The 23,177-nt window shown below is 38.2% G+C and overlaps 1 protein-coding gene across 1 annotated transcript in view; it reads right to left on the bottom strand.

The window, feature by feature from the left end:
- The window catches only part of RTF1 (RTF1 homolog, Paf1/RNA polymerase II complex component), a 46,242-nt gene that overhangs the window by 9,645 nt on the left and 13,420 nt on the right, over positions 1 to 23,177 (bottom strand). The window contains exons 3-6 of the mRNA XM_019968566.2: positions 13,342 to 13,489; positions 12,492 to 12,696; positions 4,913 to 5,027; positions 4,123 to 4,234 (exon numbers count right to left, since the gene is read on the bottom strand). Of these exons, the coding sequence (XP_019824125.2) occupies positions 4,123 to 4,234; positions 4,913 to 5,027; positions 12,492 to 12,696; positions 13,342 to 13,489 (580 nt within the window). The remainder of the gene's footprint in view (positions 1 to 4,122; positions 4,235 to 4,912; positions 5,028 to 12,491; positions 12,697 to 13,341; positions 13,490 to 23,177) is intronic.

Here is a 23,177-nt window from a genome sequence, read left to right as displayed (position 1 = left end):
TCAACTACACAACTTTGCTACTGTAGACAAGAAGCAGCCACAGACAATTATGAAAAATGGGCATCGCTGTATTCCAGTCGAATCATTACAAAACAGGTAGTCTACCAACCACTGCTCGACCTAAGGAGTTATCTCTAGAATGTATGAGTAAGTGAAAAAAGCAAGGTAGAGAAAAGTGTGTATAATGCGCTACCATTAATTCAAGATGGAAGGTGAATCTGTTCCTTTTGTTTAAAAAACTAAAAAGGAAGGCTGCCTACTATGGGAGGGAGGCAAGGAGTGAAACAGAAGGGTATAGGTGCTATATTTCTGTGAACATACCTTATTTAGAAAGTTTGACTTTGGAACCTTGTATTTTATATAATCATAAAACAAAAAATAATAATAATATCATCTCTACAGATCACAAATAAAATGAAACAAAGTATTCACTTGATGGCACAACCACACAAAAAGAACTCTAATAAGTGACTTTTTTTTGGGCCACGCCACCTGGCTTGTGGGATCTCAGGACTCTGCCCAGGGATTGAACATAGGCCAAGGCAGTGAAAGCATCAAATTCTAACCACTAGACCACCAAGGAACTCCCAACAAGTGACTCTGAAAAAGTCATTTGAAAGATATACAGACCAATGAAATAGAGAGCATAGAAATAAACCCTTGCATCTATGGTTAGATGATTTCTGACAAGGATGACAAGACCAATCAATAGGGAAATGACAGTCATCTCAAAACCTTGTGCTGGGAAAACTAGATATCCCACATGACAAAAAAAAAGTAGACTCTTACTTCCCACCATACAAAAAAATTGAATCAAAGATCTACATGTAACAGTTAAAATTATCAAGCTTTTTGAAGGAATAGGGGGAAAACTTTATGACACTGCGTTTGGCAATGATTTCTTGGATATGATATCCAAAGCACAGGCAACAAAAGAAAAAAAAGTAGATAAACAGTAGAAGATAAATAGTACTTCATCAAAATTAACTTTTATGCATCAAACAACACTATTAAGAGGAAACAGACAACCTATAGATCAGGAGAAAACAGTTGTAAATCATATACCAGATAAAGGACTAAAATTGAAAATAATTAAAGAAGTCCTTCTACTCAGTAACAACAAAAAACAGAGAACTTGATTAAAAAACGGGCGAAGGACTTGACTAGACATTTCACCAAAGAAGATATCCAAATGGCCAAGAAGCATACAAAAAAATGCTCAATATCACTAGTCATTAGAAAAAGGCAAATCTAAACCACAATAAGATACCACTTCATACCCACTAAGATGGTTATAATAAAAAAGACAATGACAAGTGTTAGTAAGGATGTGAAAACAGGGGAGAACGCTCATACATTGCTGGTGAAAATGCAAAATGGTTAAGTCTCTTGGAAAACTGCCTGGCAGTTTCTCAAAAGGTCAAACACAAAGTTACCATCAGTCAGTCAGTTCAGTCGCTCAGTCGTGTCCGACTCTTTGTGACCCCATGAATCACAGCACACCAGGCCTCCCTGTGCATCACCAACTTCCGGAGTTTACTCAAACTCATGTCCATCGAGTCGGTGATGCCATCCAGCCATCTCATCCTCTGTCGTCCCCTTCTCCTCCTGCCCCCAATCCCTCCCAGCATCAGGGTCTTTTCCAATGAGTCAGCTCTTCACATGAGGTGGCCAAAGTATTGGAGTTTCAGCTTTAGCATCAGTCCTTCCAATGAATACTCAGGACTGATCTCCTTTAGGATGGACTGGATGGATCTCCTTGCAGTCCAAGGGACTCTCAAGAGTCTTCTCCAACACCAAAGTTACCATATGCTTCAACAATTCACTCCTAAGTGTATAGGCAAGAGAAGTGAAAACCTGTCTACCCAATAACTTACACATAAATGCTCAGAGCAGCATTATTTGTAACAGTCAAAAAGTGAAAACAATCCAGTGTCGCTCAAGAGGTGAAGGGACAAATAAAACGTGTACAGACATATAATGGAACATTATTCAGACATAAAAGGAAGAAGTATGATACATGCTACAACATGGTGAATCTAGAAAGCATGCTAAGAAGTCAGACACAAGAGACCATATAGTGTATGATTCCATGTATATGAAATGTCCAGAACAGGCAAGTCCATAGTGACAGAAAGTAGACCAGTGATTGCCTAGGGCTGGGAAATAACAGGACTGAGGGGGTGACAGCTAAAGGATATGAGGTTTCTTTTTAGAGTAATGAAACATTTGAAAACTCATTGAGCTTTATGACACAGCTGTGAATATACTAAAGGCCCTGTATGCTTTAAATGAGTAAACAGTATGGTACCTTAATTATACCTCAAGAAAGTTGTTATAAAGCATAAACAAAACAAAACAACCTTGGCATCCTAGTTTTGAAACAGATATATCTAGTATGAGGCTCAAAATGAATTTATCATAAAAAAAAAAATCCTAGCTCTGGATATCAAAAAGACTTAGAAGTAATAACCAATCCAGTAGCATTCCTTGTGTCTAGATTATGGTTAAAATGCAATTTCTTATGAGGGAGAAAAAAACCCACCCCAAAGCACAAAGATGAATTGGGCTCCTTAGAGAAATGGCTGACTCTAAATCCAGAAAGCAAGAAAGCTATGAAAGACCACTGGATTATTAAAGACTAAGGCCTCTGTTTCCTGTCAAAGAATTCAGGCTACAACTGGTTGAAGATAAGACAATTTGAGTCTCAACAATAATAACTGCAATGGAATAAAAACATAAAGTATGTTAAAAATCCATGGGTTCCCAAAGATATTCAAAACAAACAAATCTCACTGGTTACAGTTGGAGTTTGCTAAGGAACTATCTCATTCTTTTGAGAACTAGTAAATACAAAATGTCCCTGGTGTTAACTGAACAGCTGGTAAGTTTCTCTTTATATAAGTATACCAGATAGTAGATGAAAGAATGATATCACCATTTTGTGGCTTAAAGACTTAAACATGAGACATGACACCATAAAACTCCTAGAAGAGAACACAGGCAAAACATTCTCTGATATAAATCACACCAATGTTTTCTCTGTCTCCCAAGGCAATAGAAATAAAAGCAAAATAAACAAATGGGACCAACTCAAACTTACAAGCTTTTGCATAGCAAAGGAAACCATAAATAAAATGAAAAGACAACCTACAGACTGGAAGAAAATATTGGTCACTTTTTTTTGCTGTGGTAATGGTACTGTAGTTATATTTAAGAGTCCTAATCTTTTAGAAATACATATTGAAGTATTTATGGTTGAAATGTGATGATGCTGAGATTTACTTTAAAATAACCCAAAGAGGGACTTCCCTGGTGGTTCAGTGGCGAAGACTCTGCACTCCCAATGCAGGTGGCCTAGGTTCAATCCCTGGTCAGGAAACTAGACCCCACACATTGAAACTCAAGAGTTCACATGCCGCAACTAAAGATTCCACATGCTGCAACTAAGACCTGGTGCAGCCGAGGCAGTACAGATTTAATAAGACTGGCTATGAGCTGACTGCTGAAGTTGGAGGATGGGTTCATGAGTTTATTATACTATTCTCTGTGTTTGGAACTTCTAGTCAAGGCTATGGTTCTTCCTGTGGTCATGTATGGATGTGAGAGTTGGGCTGTGAAGAAAGCTGAGCGCCGAAGAATTGATGCTTTTGAACTGTGGTGTTGGAGAAGACTCTTGAGAGTCCCTTGGACTGCAAGGAGATCCAACCAGTCCATTCTGAAGGAGATCAGCCCTGGGATTTCTTTGGAAGGACTGATGCTAAAGCTGAAACTCCAGTACTTTGGCCACCTCACGCAAAGAGTTGACTCATTGGAAAAGACTCTGATGCTGGGAGGGATTGGGGGCAGGAGGAGAAGGGGACGACAGAGGATGAGATGGCTGGATGGCATCACCGACTCGATGGACATGAGTTTGAGTAAACTCCGGAAGTTGGTGATGGACAGGGAGGCCTGGCGTGCTGCGATTCATGGGATTGCAGAGTCAGACATGACTGAGCGACTGAACTAAACTGAACTGAATACTTGAGAGCTAAAAGGGTGAGCGGGGAGATAAAAATGGCATTGGGAAGTCAAATCATATGATCAAAGACACAAAGCAGCCATTGTATTTTCCCCACTTACCTGTTCTGTTCTTCCGTTTTTCTCGCTCTGCCTTTAGTTCCTCCATGGCTTGAGATTTCTTATCTAGTTTCTCATCCCGTTTGGAGCGTCGTTCCTTGTTGTGGGATGTTACCTGTGAAGGGAAAGGTATATAGGATGGTTCTCTTCACCAATAGCTGAGAACATTCTCTGTAACTAACAATAATTCAGTTCTCCAATGTGAATCTATATTGGCTGCAGAAACTGAAATTTGCTTAAGGGGAGACAGCATCCTCTTGTGGACAAAGAGGACTGAGCAGTATAGTCAGTCCTGTCTTACCTGGCTAATAAAGAGAAAGCCAAAGAAATATCAACGTAAACACTTTCCGAAAGGACTCCCTAGATTGTAGCTAACTTTTGTTAATACTGTCAGTAAAGCTTTTTGTTATAAACGCAGAGATAACTAATTTTCCCGGCTACATTTGTTACCAAGTCCAGGATGACATACACCTGAGTAAACATCATAACCAATTTAGCTACCTGGGACAAGAAGTTTACCAACTTTCCCTTAAGGAATGCTCACACACCAAATGAGCTGCTTTTTTACATGCAGACTTCAGTAGAATTCCCAAGGAGTTAAACAGCACAGCTAATGGTGAAATGATATGTCCAGAGATTAATGAAACCTACAAGATGAAGACACCACATAAACAGTCTTGCACTAACTGACCTAAGCTGATTATAATATAAACCCATCTTTTACATAAACATACATACACACTCAAAACAGAGGTATTACTCTTGGGATAATAAGGACTACTGTATGTCCTACCTGAGATTCTTGAATCTGTGTCAGTTTTTTCTTTTCCTGCTCTTCTTCCTGCTTTTTCTTTTTTTCTTTCTTTTCTTTCTTTTTGGCTGTTTTCAGTTTTTTCCTGATTTCAAATCTGTTTAAAAGATATTTGTTCGGTTTTTAAGTGGCAATGAAATACTTGTAAGGACTGACTTCTATTAGATAGGAGAAAGAAAATAAGTGGGGGGGGAGGAGTTAATGTTTTAGTTTCCTACAAGAAACTCCAATACATTAAGTATGTTAGAAATACTGAATATAAGCACATCGAAAGTACTGGACAGCATTCTGTTGAAATAGACTTAAAAATGAGAGAAGATATTTAGGATCCTCCTGTATCTTGTTGGTAATACACAGCTCTTCCTCAACTTCACAAAATGGAAGAAAAGAGTTAATTATTGGATTAACTCCAATGGTGTCTCATTAGAAACATAATGGAGCCACAGAGAATCACTGTCACATTTTGAAGGTGGTCAAGACACAGGCTGTATTTTTAAAATACCACTTGACAGCTTTCTTATTTAGGAAAAATAACTCCCTCAGCTCTACCACAGCAAACATGTGAATAAATATGCTATTCTCTTAAACAAATGCAATTGAGGCTCTCTCCCTGTAACAAAAATTAGGGTTTTATGAAACAAAACTATTGTTTTGTGTAAATTTAAGGAATTTTATGGAAGGGATAAACAATAAGAATATAAGAATATTAAACTTTTTGTAACATTATAAAATAACTCCAATTATAAAATTTCTTTTACTTAGCTCTTAATAGGGTCAATATACAAAAATTAATTGTATTTCAATATATTTGCAGTGCTTAATCCAAAAATGAAATAAAGAAAACAATTCCATTTACAGTAGCATCCAAAAAAATAAATACAATATTTAGGAATAAATTTAACAAAACAAGTGCTAGTCTTTTACGCCAAAAACTAAAGAACTGTTGGAAGAAATTAAACAATATCTAAGTAAGTAGAAAGATACCATATTCACAGATTGAAAGACTTAAGATGGCAACACTTGCAAATTTGATAAACAGATTCAACACAAGTCCTATAAAAATCCCAGCTGTTTCTTTTCACTGCTGTGAAAACTGATAAGCCAATACTAAAATTCCTATGGGAATGCAGAGGGCTTCAGATAGTCAAAACAATTTTGAAAAAGAACAAAGTTGGATAACAACACTTCACAAGTTAAAAACTGACTATACAGCTACAGTAATCAAAACTGTATGATATTGGCATAACAATAAACAATGATCAATGGAACAGAATAGAGTCAACAAATAAATCCATATACCCACAGACAACTGATTTTCAACAATGGGGCCAAGACTGGGGAAAGAATAGTCTTTTCAACAAGTGATACTGAACGACTGGATAACTACACCAAATAATAAAGCTGAATTCATACCTCACACCATAAAAAAAAAAGAGAGATCTGAAAATGGATCAATGAGAGGCAGAGGGGTAAATCAGAAGGTTGGGATTGATATATATACAATACTACATGTAAAATAGATAACCAACAAAGACCTACTGTAGATCACAGGGAATTCTACTCAATACACTATAATAGTCTATATGGGAGAAGATTCTGAAAAAAGAATAGATATATGTATAATTGAATTGCTCTGCTGTATACCTGAAACTAACACAACACTGTAAATCAACTATACTCCAATGTAAAATTAAAAAAAAAATCAATGATCTAAATACAAGAACTAAAATTATAAAACTTATAAGAAAACATAGGGGTAAATGTTCATGACTGGATTTGGCAATAAATTCTTAGCTATGATACCAAAAGCTTGAGCAAGAAAAGAAAACATTTATTGTACACACAAATTTTTAAATTTTGTGCATTAAGCAATACTTGACAGTGAAAAAATACAACCTACAGAATGGGAAAAGATACTTGCAAATTCTGTATCTGATAAGGGCCTGCTGCTGCTGCTGCTGCTAAGTCGCTTTAGTCATGTCCAACTCTGTGCGACCCCATAGACGGCAGCCCACCAGACTCCTCTGTCCACGGGATTCTCTAGGCAAGAAAACTGGAGTGGGTTGCCATTTCCTTCTATGATAAGGGCCTAGTAGCCAGGATGGCATCACTGACTTGATGGACGTGACTCTGAGCGAACTCCGGGAGTTGGTGATGGACAGGGAGGCCTGGTGTGCTGTGATTCATGGGGTCACAAAGAGTTGGACACGACTGACTGAACTGAACTGAACCAGAATACATAAAGAACTCTTAAAACTTAACAAAAAGACAAATAACCCAATTTAAAAATAGGCAAAGCATATGAACAAAAATTTCTCCAGCAAGGATTTGAAAAGATTCTAAACATTATTAGTCAACAGGAAAATGCTAATCAAAACCACAATGAGATACTTCACAGTCACCAGGATAGTTATTATGGAAAAATAACAAGTGTTGGCAAGGATATGGAGAAACTGGAACTCTCATACATTGCTTGGGGGAAAGTAAAATGATGCAGCTGCTCTGGAAAACAGTTTGGTGGTTTCTCAAAAAGTTAAACATAAAATTACCATATGACTCAGCAATTCCACTCCTAGGTATGTATCCAAAAGAACTGAAAATAGATACTTAAATACTTGTACATTAATGTTCATAGTAGTATTATTCATAACAGCAAAAAGATGTCAAAACAGATTAATAGGTAAACAAAATGTGACGTATACACTTAATGGAATATTATTCAGCCATAAAAAGGAATGAAGTACTGACACATGCTACATGAATGAACTTCAAAAATATGCTAGGTGAAAGAAGTCAGGCACAAAAGCCTATATATTTATGATTCCATTTATATATAATGCCCAGAATTTGGCAAATCTATAAAGACACAAAGTAAGTTAGTGGTTTCCTAAGGCTAGGAGGCAACAGAGAACTGAGTACCAGTAAGTACATGGTTTTTTCCTGGGGTGATGAAAATGTTCTGAAATTAACTGTGGCAGTGGCTATACAACTTTCATTTCAGTTCAGTTCAGTCCCTCAGTCATGTCCGACTCTTTGCAACCCCATGAACTGCAACACGCCAGGTATCACCAACTCCCAGAGTCCACCCAAACTCATGTCCATTGAGTCAGTGATGCCATCTAACCATCTCATCCTCTGTCTTCCCCTTCTCCTCCTGCCCTCAATCTTTCCCAGCATCAGGGTCTTTTCAAATCCATCAGCTCTTCGCATCAGGTGGCCAAAATATTGGAGTTTCAGCTTTAACATCAGTCCTTCCAGTGAACACTCAGGACTGATCTCCTTTAGGATGGACTAGTTGGATCTCCTTGCAGTCCAAGGGACTCTCAAGAGTTTTCTCCAACAGCACACAGTTCAAAAGCATCAATTCTTCTGCGCTCAGCTTTCTTTATCAATATATTAAAAAAAAAATCACTGAATCACTTTCAACCACTTTCAATGGGTGGATTCTATGGTGTGTAAAAATATATCTGAATAAAGTTATTTTTAAAAGTTAATATCTGAGGTGCTGGAAAACTGGACAGCTACGTGCAAAAGAAAAAAACTAGAACATTTTCTTAAAAAAAAAAAAAAAAACTCAAAATGGATTAAAGACATAAATATAAAACCAGAAATCATAAAACTCCTAGAGGAAAACATAAGCAGAATACTCTTTGAGATAAATTATAGCAATATTTGTTTGGATCTGTCTCCTAAAGCAAAGGAAATGAGAGCAAAAATAAACAAATGGGACCTAATTAAACTTAAAAGCTTTTAAAGAGTAAAGGAAACCATTGACAAAACAAAAAGACAACCTACTGAATGGGAGAAAATATTTGCAAATGACAAAACTGTTAAGGGGTTAATATAAAAAATATATAAACAGCTCATACAACTCACTATCAAAAAAACAAAACCTGATTGAAAAATTGGCAGAAGACCTGGATAGACATTTTTCCAAAGAGGAAATGCAGATGACCTATAGGCACATGAAAAGATGCTCAGTATTACTAATCATTATGGAAATCAAATCAAAACCACAATGAGGTATTATTATGTCACAGAATGGCTATCATCAAAGAGAACACAAAGAACAAATGGAGGAAGTTAATTGGCGCAACCAGTGTGGAAAACAGTTTAGAGGTTTCTCAAAAAACTAAAAACAGAATCACCACATGACCCAGCAATTCCGCTCCTGGGTATATATTTAACAAAAACAACAAAGAACTAATTCAACCAAGACACACACACTCCCATGTTCATAGCAGCATTATTTACAATTACCAAGATATGCAATGAATGGATAAAGATGTGGCATGTACACACACACATCCACACACACACAACAGAACACTATTCAGCCATAAAAAAGAATGAAACGTTGCCATTTGCAACAACATGGATGAATCTGCAGGGGATTATGCTAAGAAAGGGGATTCCCATGTGGCACTAGTGGTAAAGAACCTGCCTGCCAATGAAGGAGACCTAAGAGTTGTGGGTTCAATCCCAGGGTGGGGAAGATCCTCTGGAGGAGGAAATGGCACTCCAGTATTCTTGCCTAGAGAATCCCAAGGACAGAGGAACCTGGAGGGCTGCAGTCCTCTGAGTCGCAAAGAGTCAGACATGACTGACAACATAGCACATGCTAAGTGAAGGAAGTCCGACACAGAAGAACAAATACTGTATGATATCACTGATGTGAAATCTAAAAAATACAACAAACTAATGAATATAACAACAAAAACAAAAAAACAGATCCACAGACACTGAGAACAAACTAGTGGTTACCAGTGGGGAGAGGCACTATGGGGGTAGGGAATTAAGAGGTGCAAACTACTGTGTATAAAATAAGCTACAAGGATATAGTGTACAGCATGGAATATAGCCAATATTTTACAATAACTAACAATATAAATTGGGAAGAGTATAACAAGGCTGTACACTGTCACCCTGCTTATTTAACTCCTATACACAGTACATCATATGAAATGCTGGAAGAATCACAAGCTGGAATCAAGATTGCAAGGAGAAATATCAGCAACCTCTGATATGCAGATGATACCACTCTAATGGCAGAAAGTGAAGAGGAGCTGAAGAGCCTCTTGATGAGGGAGAAAGAAGAGATTTAAAAAGCTGGCTTAAAATACAACATTCAAAAAACTAAGCTCATGGCATTCAGTCCCATCACTTCATGCCAAACAGGAGGGGAAAAGTGGAAGCAATGACAGATTTATTTTCTTGGGCTCCAAAATCACTGCAGATGGTGACTGCAGCCATGAAATTAAAAGATGCTTGCTCCTGGGAAGGAAAGCTATAACAAAGCTAGGCAGCATATTAAAAAGCAGATACATCACTTTGCTGACAAAGGTCCGTATAGTCAAAGCTATGATTTTTCCAGTATTAATGTACAGATGTTGAGTTGGACCATAAAGAAGACTGAGTGCTAAAGAATAAATGCTTTTGAATTGTGGTGCTGGAGAAGACTCTTGAGAGTCCCTGGGACTGCAAGGAGATCAAAGCAGTCAACCCTAATGGAAATGAACCCTGAATATTCGTAAGAAGGACTGATGCTGAAGCTGAAGCTCCAATACTATGTCTATTTAACGTGAATAGCCGACTCACTGGAAAAGACCCTGATGCTGGGAAAAACTGAAGGCAGAAGGGGAAGAGGGTGGCAGAAGATGAGACGGTTAGATAGCATCACTGATTCAACAGACATGAATTTGAGCAAACTCTGGGAGATAGTGGAGGACAGAGCAATCTGGTGTACTGCAGTCCATGGGGTCACAAAGACTCAGACACAACTTGGCAACTGAACAACAATAAACAATATAAATGGAATATAACCTTTAAAAACTGTGAATCACTATACATGTTACTTATATAATATTGTATATCAACTATACCTCAATTTAAAATAAGTTTATATTTATATTATGTTCTTACATGTATCATCTCACTCTGACCTTACAACAATTTCTCAAGGGGAGGCTGAGGCAGGAGGAGGGTCAGATCACCTGGCTAGTGAGTTGGACTTGAGCCTAGACTTTCTGACAGAAAATATCAGTGCTCTTTACACAACCAAGTTACCTTTATGCAGTGAGCTTGAATAAGTAAGTAAATAAATAATAAAAAAGGGAAAGCTCTAGAATAGGGGAAGAACCTAACAACCAAAACCAACACTTTGGGAATTCCCCAGCGGTCCAGTGGTTAGGACTGAGCCTCCACTGCGGTGGGCATGGTTTGGATCCCTGGTCAGGGAATTAAGATCCCGCATGCGACTTCACTTTCATGCATTGGAGAAGGAAATGGCAACCCACTCCAGTACTCTTGCCTGGAGAATCCCAGGGATGGGGGAGCCTGGTTGGCTTCCATCTATGGGGTCGCACAGAGTCAGACACGACTGAAGCGACTCAGCAGCAGCAGCAGCAGCATGCTGCGCAGTCAAAACAAAGACAAAAAAACAAAACAAACAAAACCACCCCCCAAACAAACAAATAAACCCCCCCCCCCAAAAAAACAAAACACCACTGAAAAGGATGCCTCATTACTGGTGCCGCCACTTCATCTCACATTAGGATGCTAGTGATGTTTACACAAAAGTTTCTGAGTTACCATGTACTGCCCTGCAGCTAAACAAATGAGCTACAAACCCCTAAATTTCTGAGAATGGCTCTGAACTTCTGTCTTAATTCTCCTCACTGCAAACATTCTTTAACTGCCTTATTCATATAAGGTAAAAAACATAAAAACCAACCTTGAGATAAGCCACCCACTACTCTAGAGCTACTTGGTGATTTTGCCATAGGGCCCTACTGGCCTTGGTTTAGAACCTTTTGCTATGCTCTCCACAGTTCAGAAATACAAATTTTCGAAGTCATTCTTAACCATCTGGCAACTCTGGTACTGTTTCTTAAGTCCTGTTTGTTCCAATATAGGTAACCGTGGAAGCATCCACACTCAAAACAAACGTCTATGACTTGCTGCTGACTGAAAGCCAAACATTCTTGTCTCGGATAACTGAGCAGACTTAACATGGTCTCCAGAAGAGACAACCAGGCTCCCAGATGAAATGGGACTACTTGCTGCCAAAGAAAACGCTTCTATGTTTCTTTCACATGATCAGGTAGGGACAGAATAATCCTAGTTCTGAGGACTATTTCCTGAGATGAAACCCAAGTTTATTTTCATCTTGAAATTCTTTTAGGAGATAAGGAAAGACTTTTGTCATTTACACATGTAATCCTAAATACTGAAACACCTTTGTATACCAAAAAGCAATTTAACATTAGAGTTTGAAAAAAAAAAAAAAAAAAAAAACCACGCTAGAAAGATAGATTCCTAACTCATACATAATGAGAATTTCAAGTCATTTTTTTTGGATGGGGGGTGCTGTGCTGCATGGCTTGCTTCCACAACCAGGTATTGAACCTGTGCCCTTAGCAGTGAAAGGGTGGAGTCCTAACCCCTGAACCGCGGGGGAATTCCCAAAATTTTAAGTCTCAAACCCTAGGAAGACAGGGCTCCAAATGCGAACTTTGGAAAATTACTCTATTAATGTATCATTAAGGAATTACTACTTTACCTTTTTTTCAACACCTCCCTCTTCTCTATGCGGTTGAACAGTTCTTGTTCTCTCTCCTTTTCTGTCATCTGTTCCAGACGGGCCCTGTCTTCCTCATCTCCCATGAGGTCTTCTCCGTAGCCATCATGGAATTCCTCATCTTCTGAGGAAGAGTCTGAATCTGAACTGGAGGAGGAGCTGTTGCTGTCAGAATCTGACACTTCACCTGCAGCACAGGCCCAAACACAAGATTAGGTGATGCTGCAGAAGACATGTGTTGATAATCATTCCTCCTCAGCTCTCCTAGGTGAAGTGGAACATGTTCGTCTCACTTCCCTGGTGAAAATTCTTGGTCTGCCTTCGGCAAACACAAACACAGGTTACAGAATCTTAGGCTAGATTAAGAAATCACCAGCATGATTTCTTAAATTGGATTTTTGTATTTTCAAAAAAATTACAGACCAAAGAAAAAAGTTGCAAGAATACCCATTGTTAACATCACCAACTTACTTTCTGTCTACATATATAAAACAACGTACAAATTTTTATCATTTATTTTGCTGAACTGAGAGTAAGCTGCAGAGATTGTGACTTTTCACCCTTAAGTAATTCTTGTAAAAAGGAGAGTCTCTTATATAACCAAATATACAATGATCAAACTCAGGAAATTGAAGAAACAGCATTATCTGACATACAGTCAGATGCATGTATTTTTCTTGCTTCATTCAGATTCTAAACAGATACTGAGAAGATTAGAGAACCTTGCAATAAAGGCAGAGACCATACTGTAAATCAGGTATCTTTCCCCCTGATTTCTGATTCTGCAGCTTCTACCATGTAAGAGTTCACTCCCAGGTCTGACTTGACTCACCTTCCTCAGGAGCTGAGCTCTCCGCTGAACTGTCTTTGTCCGAACTGCCTGAGGAAGCAGTTTTATTCGCCTGTTTCTTCATGGTTCCTTTCTTCTCTATTTTTCTGGCTTTTCCTTTCTTCTTATTTTTATTGCTCCCAAAAGTCCACTACAAGGAAAAAAGAAAAAGGAAAATTGAAACAGGAATTTTATTGAGAAAAGTTGTAAGATTCGAGAGTTAAGAATTTCCAATGTTCATCAAAACAATTTCAAGAGTCTCTACTGCTTTGAATCCAAAACAAATACACTTTTATAGGAAGAGAGATAATGATTTTTGAAATTTTACTTAAAACTTTGTAACTTTTGGTTCATAATTTCTTAAAGACAGTAGATAATTGATACAATAAATAAAAATTAATAACTTTTTATCAATAGAAAAGCAAGTATGTCATCTTAATGGCAAGTCAACTGAGTTAACTAAAACTCGGTACAGAAAACAGCTTCTAATGTTTCCTGTGGCAGAGAGGTCAGTAATTACTAGAGGCTGGTATGTTTGGGTTTCAGTACACAGTGCATAGCTTAGTTCTGGAGTGGGTCCCAGGAAGGCAGGGGGAATAAAGCATGTTAGCAAGACAGAACTTCAGAAAACACAGGGAGAAAAGGATTAAGGCCACTGTTTGGCATGGACGATAGCACTAGTACTAACTCCAAGGAGGCAGAAAGCATATAATAGATTATTGAAAAATATACATGTGTGTGTATCTTTTTAAAAAAACCTGCATGTATCACACTACAACACAGTGCTTAAATTGGATCATAAATAGGAGATCCCATACATCTAAATACAAGGAACCTGCAATTTGTATTATCAAAGTAACAGGCTGGCAATACACAATCACTCCAAGGCCAAAAAAAATCATCTTCATCAAGCTCTTTAATTATAAGGCTGAAAGACCATAAAATCATTATTAAAATTCACAGAGACTATTTAGTTACATTAAACTATACCTCCTTTGATATTGTAACTTAGCAGTTTAGGAGAATGATTTTAGGTGAAAAGTACTTTACTTGGAAAAACTTCATTTTATGTATTCTGAAAATAATATTTATAACCATCATAGACCTACTGTATAGCACAGAGAACTATATTCAACATCTTATAATAATCTATACTGGAAAAGAATCTAAAAAAGAATATATAGATATAGATATATCTGAATCACCTTGTTATACTCCTTAAAGTAATACGACACTGTAAATCAACTACACTTCAATAAAAAATTTTAAAAACCCAGTAAAGCAAACTCAGACAATACTAAATAAGCCAACAAACAACTGTGGAGGGGGAGGATAAAAAATAACATTCATCTTTCCAACATCATAGATTGAATTATAAATCTGGTTTTGACATAAAATTTCTATATCTAATATTTTTTAAAAGCACCAAGTCTTTGTTCCTTCTATAATATGATCATTATAGAACCTATCTAACAATAGCCAAGATCAGAAGTAAATTTACTTTGGAGTTTTTTAGGAGGTGTGGGTGGCGGGATAGTTCTGATGAGGTTTCCATCTTAGAAATGCTCCAGATGAGCTATTTTTAAGAACCACAGTCTGTTAATTTACCTTGATAAAATACTGTGAAAGGGTGCTACTTTAATCTTCTAATTTTTCATTTTAATTTACTCAGTTATTTTAAGTGCTACTTTATTTTTGTACTCAGGAGCTAGGAAGAAGGGACAAATGAAAGAAAACAGCTACATGTTCTAGATGATACCTTAAGTGAATAAATGACATATTAAGTAAAACATCATTTATATATTAAGTGATATATAATTATGGCAACTCTGTAAGTGAATTTACTTCTCAAACTTTTAATATTTCAACACTTAGTTACCATTTAGAAACAAATTCCAATGCTTTTAATGGCTATGTTTCAACCATTTCAAATTTTTAATCATTCAAGGATAATAGTTTCTAGGTCATTTTGAAAGAATCCAAGAGGCCAAAGTGATCAGTTTCTTAGTTAACTGAGCTAAAATATATTAACTTCCTATGCTGATAACAGAGATTTTACACTTGTTTCAAGAAATATCCCAACTATGCACACGATAGTCAATAAATATTGATCATGAAAATGAGCATAACCCATCTCTTCTAAACAGGGTGTCTTTTCAGACTTTGTACAGAAATCCCTTCTTTGTATAAAGAGGTCCCTTTATACTTCTACCTGAAGGTAATATGGAAAGGCTCAGAACATAAAGGCAGAGCTTACTGGGGTCACATGTATCAAGATGGGCTAGGGTCTACTTCTGCTCACAGATTAGTGTTACTCATCTGCAACAGAGTCAAATTCTGAAATTCTGGGTGAGGGCAAGGGGGGAGTGTGTAAGAGCAAAAAGGGCTTAAATGCAAGGCCACACAGGTGAACGCAATTTAGGAGGTGCCAGAAAGCTATGTGTGGAGAAGGCAATGGCAACCCACTTCAGTACTCTTGCCTGGAAAATCCCAGGAGGAGCCTGGGTAGGCTGCAGTCTATGGGGTCTCGAAGAGTTGGACACAACTGAGCGACTTCACTTTCACTTTTCACTTTCATGCATTGGAGAAGGAAATGGCAACCCGCTCCAGTGTTCTTGCCTGGAGAATCCCAGGGACAGCGGAACCTGGTGGGCTGCCATCTATGGGGTCGCACAGAGTCGGACATGACTGAAGCGACTCAGCAGCAGCAGGAAGCCATGTGTCTTCCTTTTCTACTGTCTATCTGCTTCAATCTGCCACTGCCTAAGCTTAGCAACTGTCATCTACAGCTTATGATGCTTAACCCCTGGGGGAGAGGGAAGAAAGGTAAGCATTAAAATAGAAAAAAATAAAATGTTTCAATTTAACAGGGGTTTTCCTGGCTGAGCTGGTAAAAATCTGCCTGCAATACGCGAGACCTGGGTTTGATCCCTGGGTTGGGAAGATCCCCTGGAGAAGGGAAAGGCTACCCACTCCAGTATTCTGCCCTGGATATTTCCATAGACTGTACAGTCCATGGGGTCACAAAGAGCTGGACACAACTAAGTGACGTTCACTTTCACTTTTCCTGGCCGAACCTAGGTGTGCGAAGGGAACCTTGTTTCCTTCCAACAATTTTCAAAAGAAATGAGATCACAAAGCTGCCTCACCTCCCATGATGCTGACTCAATACAGTCTGTCATGCCAATGGCAAACAGCCAAACTTACTATATATGACAGGCTTTCAGGGAAATTTTAATAATGTAGGTAACTTTAGTTTAACAAATAAAACTTCTTATAAATACATCTTTAATAATAATAATATGTGTTCATTATATGAAGCTTTGGGAAAAAATAATATTTTTAAAGCTAAGAAAAAAAAAAATCTAAAAAAAAATCTGTATTTCTACCACTTAAAGGTAAATAATCCTTTAAAATATGGGGCCCAGTCTCATTATTCCTATTTAATATAGAGAAAGAGACTCAAATTGGTCCTGATAATCTCCCAAAAGATTTTTTCCCCCTGGAGAACAGGTCATATTTGTAATATTTTACATTTATTCCTATAATACAGAGGTTTCTGAGTGTTTTCTTGATCTAAATACATCCAAGTACATATTTTAAATATTTGCCCCGTACCTCTCAAGATCACAGAACCTAATAAACCATAAAGGAGATGGTCAAGAATTGTGGCAGGCAAAATCAATGTAGAAATAATCTTAACCCAGCCATTAGCTCCGGAGAAGGCAATGGCAACCCACTCCAGTACTCTTGCCTGGAAAATCCCATGGACGGAGAAGCCTGGTTGGCTGCAGTCCATGAGGTCGTGAAGAGTTGGACACAACTGAGCGACTTCACTTTCACTTTCACTTTCATGCATTGGAGAAGGAAATGGCAACCCACTCCAGTGTTCTTGCCTGGAGAATCCCAGGGACGGCGGAGCCTGGTGGGCTGCCGTCTATGGGGTCACACAGAGTGGGACACGACTGAAGCGACTTAGCAGCAGCAACAGCAACCATTAGCCCAGAGATTGCTTACCTATTCCTATAAAAGTCTCATTCTATTGACTCTAAGAAGGAAAACTAATTCTTTCATTGCCAGAGAGTGGTAGTAAAGGGAGTCTAAAGAGTACAGGACAGGATTAAAGAGATACTCTTGGGCTCTCCCCATCCAGGATAGAGTAGAAGAAATGACCTGGCTTTTCTTAATTTGGTTTGGGAACTATGGCTGTAATGAAAGGCAAGCTCTGTGGTGACCTTAAAAGTGCTCTAAAATGCACCACAAAGAAGACAAGAATGAGAAAGCAAGTGCCTGCCGATTTGCATGAGTACAGAGCCAGAGCATCCCCTGAGGATAGCTGCTTAAAAACAATCTGGAAAAGGGAAAGGATCAGTGGATCAATCAGGACTCAAACACACTGACATCCTGCTTTCCCCCGCACTCACATGCAAGCAGGCCCACACAAAACACCAGGGAAGCATTATGTACATATGCAGCGATGGAGACCTAAAACAGCGACTAGAAGGAAGATGTTTTCTTAAGTAATAAATTAAAAGAAATTAGCACTTTGACTCTCACTCCTGTAAAAAATACTCTAATGGATGGCAATTACCTAATAATACAAAGAGGGCTGGGAACTACTACATCACCCTGTGCCAGACTGAGTGTGTAGGGTGTATTATAAGCAGGTCCCTACTCTGGGAAGCAGCTGACCTTCCTGGCACTCAGCTGAAAGACAGGAAGGAACATGGGGTGGGGCGTGGCTGCTTTGGACTTGGGTAGCATTGACATGCTGCATACTCTGAGTATCCTGGAGACAGAAAAGCAAAGAAACTTCAACGTTTCAGAGAGGTTATCTCTAATGGGCAAGGAAGATCATATTCTAGGTCTCAGGACCCCGAGTAGAAACCACTGTAGTGCAGTTATTCCTGAAATTAATTTAGAGTGAAATGACATACTTTGAGGTAAGTAGGGTTTAAGAAGAATAGCTGAGCTAGCGATAAACTACAGGAATAGAGGTTCAAAGAATTGGAATAAGGCCCAAGCCCTCAACTTGAGACTGTTTCCTTATCTGTAAAGAAGGAATAATACTTGACTGAATACCAGGGTAGTGTGAGACTCAAAGGAGACTGAATGAAAGATGTTTAGAGCACATCAGAAACCATGAAGCGCTATATAAATGGAGGGTACTATTTTATGATGGGAAAAGGAAACCAGACATTCTCTGAGCCTCTGTTCTCTAATCTGTAATAAAGGAGTCCAAATGATCTCTACGACCCCTTGGAGTTTTCAAGTTGTAGGATTCCATATGAACTGAGTATTATACTAAATGGAAGCATTTGTCAAAAGGGTTCAGTAGTCATTATTCTAGATCTAAACAGTGGCCGATAGAGAGCTGTGTGGAGAGGGCATGGTTCCTGATTCAGGTGGTTTTCTTTCTCCCCTTGAAGATAGAAAAGGATCAGCCAAGCTGGAGTAAATGCAAATGTCAGCCTAAAGGACATGAGGAATAGCTAAGTTTTCTTTTTCCTTAAAAAAAATTAATTACTTTGTAATTAATCACAGTACAAAGAACACTACTATACCTTATACTCAAATAATCATGCATATTTAACTGGAAAACACACTCAATCACAAAAATCACAATCACAAGAATCCCTACACTCAATCACAAAAACTTATAATGTGGTTGTGGAGATAAAAAGTGAAACAGAAACGATACCAAAAAACAAAGTAAAATATAATCAATATTCCACTGCACTGTGTGGTAAGAAGTGTCAGAATCTGTTGTACACAGTTTAAGCAAGTGGTCCATGAAAATCACTTTATTTTTCTTGTGATGAGATTTTTTTGGTCTCTAGAAAATGAGGTGCTACAGAATGGTAATCTACATAGCCAAGAACAAAGAAGTATGTTTAAAAAAAAGAAAAGGCTTATGAGCAATTCAAACAGCTACTGTTAAATTTAAGCAGAATATTCACACAAACTCTATGGGACCCTGGCTTCCTGACCCCAGAGCAGATCAGATACAGGAAGCCGGAAGCAGAGCCATCACTAGGAGACGAGACAATGGCCACTGCTTACCTACAATAGTGGGGGGAAAAGGAAAGGTACCCAAACCAGCGCTACACAGCCTAGTATTCTGGAAGTCATTATTTCACAGTATAAGAACTGCCCTTCATAATCATGACTAAATCAGCTTAAAAAACTATATTTGACAAAACTTATCCAAAAGTTTCAAATATAATAGATTTAAACTTTTAAGAGTTTAGTTTTAGTACTGGGATAATTCATCTCCATGGAACATCTTTTTCTACAAGTATTGTGTGTATGAAAACCTTACTAAATGAATATACACACTGAAAAACATTAGCTTGGCGGTAAAAGCCTTTATCAGAAGTACGTGCTGATTATGTATTATCTGCATGGTGAGGGAGTAACAAAACTTTGCTCTTGGGTATCTCGGCCAACTTCCTGGAAAAGTTATTACTAAATGAATTTTAAGTAAAAGTAGTATCCTTTTCAAAATGTCCTATTAAAAATATTGGAGCCAGCAAGCAATAATAAAGTAGTGGAACAGGAAGGAGTGCAACTAGATCAACCTGGGAGCGCCCAAAAGACTAACGGGATAAAAGGGAAAGAGAAGAAGCTTCAGAAAGAAAGAAAGTAGAAAACAATGGAATGGGGGAAAGCAAGAAGAGACCAGAGTTTTGAAGAGGTGGTAAGCTGGAGCATGAAGTTCGTCCAGGAGGGCTGACACAAGTTCTAGGGAAGAAAAACCTGGCATGACAAGCAGTGAACAACAGGGCTGGGCCAGATGCTTTTATTTCTCAAAAGTGTAGAAAACAGGGCTGTACATGAAGCTTTTTTAAATAATCATTCTCGGTCAGGCTGAGGATATTAGGACATAAGTCTGATGTCCCCTTACTTTGTCTAGTGTAGTTATATTCTGCTTTGAACAACAACAAAAAAAGGTTTTCTTGGTATCTAACATGATTTTTACTGGTACCAAGTGAAAATCTAGGCTTTCTTCTTATGTCTTATCGAGATGCAGCTATCTGTTTCCACGAGACCCACTGTGTTTCTAAAAAGGACTCTGAACTACCCGATTTAGGACTGTTCTTCCTAGTAGACTTTTGTTTCAGCCACTTTTTTTTTTAAACTTCATCTCATGAATGAGCACTGCTAATTCTCTTCCTTCTAAGCTTGTTGTTTTTCTTCCCTGCCACTCCTGTCCGCACCCTTGGTGGTGCTTCTCTTATCAAATGCTTTCAGGGACAAGAAGTGACGGTACCAAAATGCCACAACACAACATTATAAACTACCATTGAGGTGAGTTTTCCAATTTCCCAGTCATGGTCAATGTAAACGTTACAGAAAGAGTTCTACTTCTTATTTTCTCATGTGCCCAAGATATGATTGAGAATAATTCACTCACCAAAAATAATACCAAAGCATATTTTCTTCCATTAAAGTTAGGTATTCCCTCCCCCCGCCACCCCCCCCACAGAGACTATAAATGAAATCTCTACTATTCCCTCCTGAAATGAGCGTTTTCTTTCTTTTTTTTTTTTTGACTATATCACACAGCTTGTGGGATCTTAGTTCCCTGACCAGGGATCAAACCCCTTTCCCAGGGAGCAGAAGCACTGAGTCCTAACTCTGGACCACCAGGGAAGTCCCCGTAATTGAACCTTATACTTAATATCCACCGTACCCACTTTTTTTCTGGATAGGAAACTTTCATAACTTCTTTGTATCTCCCTCCCCACTCCTACCAGTTAGCTAGATATCTTCTTGTTTTAAAGTCAGTGCGTGTCTCTCCTTAAGACAAACCACCCGTTAACCTAACTCAGTTGTTCCTGACAAATTTTCTGCTCCAGCAAATCTGAGGGGAACAATATACTTCTATCTGTATTTATCATTGCTAATGACAATAAACCATAAAAGAGTCATGTGGGAGGGGAAAAGTGTTGGGATGTGTATATGGAGCCATAAATCTGAATTTACCATACTACTGAGTTCTCTAGTGGTTGGTAGCATTTTTTTAAAAAGATTTTAATTGTCGAAAACAATGAAATATTCACCCTAACTTTGCAGTGCTCTGTGCTTAAGCTAGTAGCCTGGGCCAGAGACTGATAATGCAGACCAAAAAAGAGGCACCTTTCAGAATGGCCATGAAATAGAGACTGCTATTTCCAGTGAAGGGTGAGAAGACTGGAGCAGAGCTGCAAGAAGCCAGTGAGCCTGGCGGATGGGATGCGGAGGGAGCTACAAGAGCTAACAACCTTGTGGGGGGAAAGTTACTCAAACTCTTAATTCCCTACTAGACAGGGTGCAGCCTGCCTGTCAGCTTTTTCTCTAGTAAGTATAGAAGTAGCTGGTAGCGTTCTAAGGATGAAGACTCAAGAGTTGGTAAGTAGCTGCGAGTGACAAAGGGAATCCTAAGCTGGAGACAAGTTTATGATGCTCTATCTACCCTAGCACATGTTTGGACTCCTCTAATGCTGTGGAGATGATACATACTCTGACCGCTTGGTAGAAGCAGTTCAAAAGGATGAAGGGAATCCCTGTAGTAACTGCATACTCAGGAGTGATCTAATGATAGTACTATGGAGTTTCAAAGGATAGCTACTGATTTTTTCCTTAAGGAAGTACAAAGACCACAAACATGCTGCAGGGTATTCCAAACACAACACAGATTTGGGATTACACTGTAGTAGCTGACTTCTAAAACATGGAAAATGAAAGTAGTTAATGTAGGAATAGTGGGGAAGGGAATTATTTCAAGATTTTTCTGTTCTATTTTTGCTTTTTTTTAATAGAAAAAGCAAATTATTTCATAAAGCCCACTGCTTTTCTAACAGATTGGGTTACTTTATCAATTTTAGAGGAATTACAGTTCCTCCATGAAAAATAAATGAAACAAAGAATAAAATTCACACATTCACTACCTCTTATTGTCAAAACAATTTTAGGTCTGTTAAATTATTTAAGATTAAGAGAATATCACTACAGTCAATCAGAATGCAATCATTCCTAACCTGTATATGCAGGGCACTGGTGAATACTGTTCTGGCTGTTAACTAAATTTTATTATACTAAAAAAATTTTTTTTACGCCAGTGGAACTTTAAAACAAGATACTGTTAGTACACTGTTAAAAATATTTTCCTAGGGAGCTTCCCTGGTGGTCCAGTGGTTAAGAATCTGCTTTGCAATGCAGGGGACACAGGTTCGATCTCTGGTCCAGGAGGATCCTATACACCTCAGAGCAACTAAGCCCGAGTGCTACAACCACTGAAGCCCGTACACTGTGCTTAGCAACAAGAGAAGCCACCATAAAGGGCAGCCTCTGCTTACTGCAACCAGAGAAAGCCTGCACAAAGCAACCAAGACTCAACACAGCCAAACAATGAAATAAATAAATACAAAAATAAAAAATTTTTTTAATAAAATTTTTTTCCTAGACTGCAGGGTAAGAGATTAAACACAAAGGTGATATCCAGCCTCCCTCCAAGAAATTACTAAGGGGAAGAAAAGTATTTTAAATCAAATGAGGAACATGTAGGAGTGTTTCAAAGACCTTTCCCCTAATCTCTCTCTTCCATTAAAGTTCTGGATTTTTAGGGCCTTGTTTGGTGGTGGGCAGCAGATTGGGAAAGTCACCTTGGCTTAAACAATGAACAGCTGGATGTTTCTCCGTAATACCTAATGACACCACTTTGGGGGATGTTGATTATGTCTACCCAAAGAAAGCTTCCTGTCTGTCTTCCTAAAGTATTTTCCACTAAAATTTGGCATTCTTGATAGAATTTCTTTTCTAACATAGAAATGGGATTAAAAATTTAATAAAAAAAT

Source organism: Bos indicus, chromosome 10, assembly GCF_029378745.1.
Source record: "Bos indicus isolate NIAB-ARS_2022 breed Sahiwal x Tharparkar chromosome 10, NIAB-ARS_B.indTharparkar_mat_pri_1.0, whole genome shotgun sequence".
Lineage (NCBI taxonomy): Eukaryota > Metazoa > Chordata > Mammalia > Artiodactyla > Bovidae > Bos > Bos indicus.
The sequence above is the reverse complement of the archived record's forward strand: the minus strand, read 5'-3'. Positions and strand labels throughout refer to the sequence as shown.